Source organism: Cryptomeria japonica, chromosome 3, assembly GCF_030272615.1.
Source record: "Cryptomeria japonica chromosome 3, Sugi_1.0, whole genome shotgun sequence".
In the NCBI taxonomy this organism is placed as follows: Eukaryota; Viridiplantae; Streptophyta; class Pinopsida; order Cupressales; family Cupressaceae; genus Cryptomeria; species Cryptomeria japonica.
The window spans coordinates 244,086,101-244,088,837 of record NC_081407.1 but is presented as its reverse complement, the minus strand read 5'-3'; the positions used below and the strand labels follow the sequence as shown (position 1 = coordinate 244,088,837).

Below are 2,737 nucleotides of genomic sequence, written 5' to 3'. Positions count from 1 at the left end.
AGTTTGAAATCTGATTCTCTCTCAACCATTTTACGAAAATTTTTGAATATTTCAAAGGCTTCTGACTTGTGTTTGAGAAAAGTTACCCAGACCATTCTTGTGTAGTCATCAACAAAAAGCATAAAGTATTTTTCTCCATTGATAGATTTAGTCCTCGTAGGACCACATAGATCAGTGTGAACTAGCTGCAAAGGTTTAGTAGAGGAGTGTTCCTTTGATTTGAAGCTTACCTTTGTTTGTTTGCCTTTAATACACCCAGAACAAACAACATTTTCTGGTTTACTAAACACTGGGAGGCCTCTTACATTCTGATATTTACTGATTCTAACCAGATTATTAAAATTTATGTGACCTAAACGTTTATGCCACAACCAGTTATCTTCAACTTGACCCACAAGACACATACCTTCATTTCTTTCATGATTTGATGAGTCAAGAAAATTATATATATTGCCATGTGTCCTTAATCTTGTTGCAACTATTTTACCAGACCTGGTTTTGATTGCACAACTTTGTGAATTGAATGAGACATTGTATCCACTATCACAGATTTGACTGACACTTAAAAGATTGTGTTTAAGGCCTTCTACATAATACACATCATGAAGAGGCATATCATCATTAAGAAGTAGAGACCCTCTACCTTTTATTTAAATCCCAAAATTGTCACCAAACTTCACAAAACCACCAACATAATCTTCAAGTTTTAAAAACTTGTCTTTATCCCCTATCATATGGTTAGAACAACCACTATCAACAACCCATACAGTTTTCTTACTAGAAAGAAAAGCAGTTTGAACAAGCATGGATTGTTCTATGTTTTGAATTTGTTTGGGTCTCCAAATATTTTCTATAGTTGGTTTATTTTGTTTGAACTATCTGGAAGTATGACCTATATCATTACACTTGAAACATCTAATTGTTTTAGGAAAGCCAAAATATTGATTTTGCCCAAATTTTGGTGGTCTAGACATCAAGAATTTGCAGGTGCTCACTTTGTGACAAAATCTATTATAGAAGAAGCAATATCCATTGAAGAAGTAATTAAATCTAAAATTGTTCGACTAACTTTCAAATAGATTCTTCTTACCACCAATTGTTACATTCTGATCTACAAAATTTGAGCATTCACCTATGCCAACAAGTTGTTTTTGTTTCCCTAGCATATTATGCAAATGAATTGTTCTTTTATGTTCTTCCACTTGCTTTGAAAGAGAATCAACTTGTTTCTTGAGAGTTTGAGTCTCATTTTCTTTATCAGTAAGCAAAGATTTTAGATTCTCTATAACTCTTCTAGAGTCATCTATCTCAGTTTGTAGAGATACAGTCACATTATGTGAACTTTTCTCTTCAGCAGAAATGTGCTTCTTGAGTTTCTTTATCTCTTGAAGGGTGCATAGCAGTTCACCTTCAAGGTTTATCTCACAATTTTCTTGATCAGATTGACTGTTCATTTGACTATCAGACTTGCTGCTTAATATTTTTGGCATTTCAATTTCAACCATGAACAAAGTTTCACCTTCATCTCCTAAAGAATTGTCGGAATCATCATTAGAGTCTTCTTTACTGAATAGACTCTTTTTCTTTTTAAGATTGTTGAAGTTAAATTTCTTTTTCGGAAAGGTCTTTCTCCTAAAATGTTTTTTAGTTTGATCATCATCAAGGTTTTGATCAGCATTAGGATATTGGGTTGCAAAATGACCAGCTTTACCACAGTTGAAACATTTAAGAGGCAATTTTGCTCTATATTTCTTTTTCAGCTTTCTCACTAGGAGAGCCTCTAATGTGTCAGATAGGTTTGACTCACTATCAATAGCTTCTATCTTTTCAGTTTTAAAGGTAGATTCTTTCAATAAAGAACTAGCATTATCACTTTTGCTTGTTCTCATTTCAAAAGCTATTAATGTTCCTTGAAGATCATCTAAGGTGAGCTTATTAAAGTTTTTCTTTTCCTCAAGAGCTGAAACCTTAGTCTCATATTTAGGCAGTAAAGTTCTAATAACCTTCTTGACCACAGTAAATTCATCAACCTCCTCACCTAATCCTCTCATGCCATTAACAACCTCATCTATTCTCAAAAAATATTTAGCAACCTTTTCATTATCTTTCATTTTCATTTCCTCAAATTGAGTTTTTAAAGTCAGAATTTTTGATTGTTTGACTTTTTCATTTCCTTGATAGATATTTTCAATTTTTTCCCATATTTCATGGGCAGATTTACAGTGCATGATTTTGACAAACACATCTTTTGTCAAACCACACAAGATAGCATGTTTGGCTCTGGCATTCATTTCATATTGTTTTTTTTCATCAGGAGTTGTAGGAATGTTAGCAGGAACAGTGTACTTAGTACAGACAATGTTCCAGACATCAAGATCAAGAGAAATCAGATATGTTTCCATTCTGATTTTCCAAAACACATAATCAGTTCCATCAAATAATGGAGCTCTAGTAACAGAGGACCCCTCTTGAATATTGGACATGATGACAGACTTCCAAGACCAGGATCTATCCTAGGAAAAACCTAATGCAGGACCCTATGCTCTGATACCACTTGTTGGAAATGGATTCACTCTGAGAGGGGGGGGGGGTTGAATTAGAGTGAAATAAAACTTCACTCTCAAGACCAAGACAAAGTTGAACAACAGAACCTTGTGAACAAATATTTAATTCATTTCAAGAGCATTTGTAGGATAGTTCAATTCAATTTAATGAACAACCTATGTATGCTCCCTAC

The 2,737-nt window shown here is 33.6% G+C and overlaps 1 protein-coding gene across 1 annotated transcript; it reads right to left on the bottom strand.

The window, feature by feature from the left end:
* Nucleotides 1–1,064: 1,064 nt before the first annotated feature.
* Nucleotides 1,065–2,483, bottom strand: LOC131874068 (uncharacterized). The gene has a single exon (XM_059217291.1). It carries the CDS (start codon nucleotides 2,481–2,483, stop codon nucleotides 1,065–1,067), a length of 1,419 nt encoding a protein of 472 aa, XP_059073274.1.
* Nucleotides 2,484–2,737: the final 254 nt, after the last annotated feature.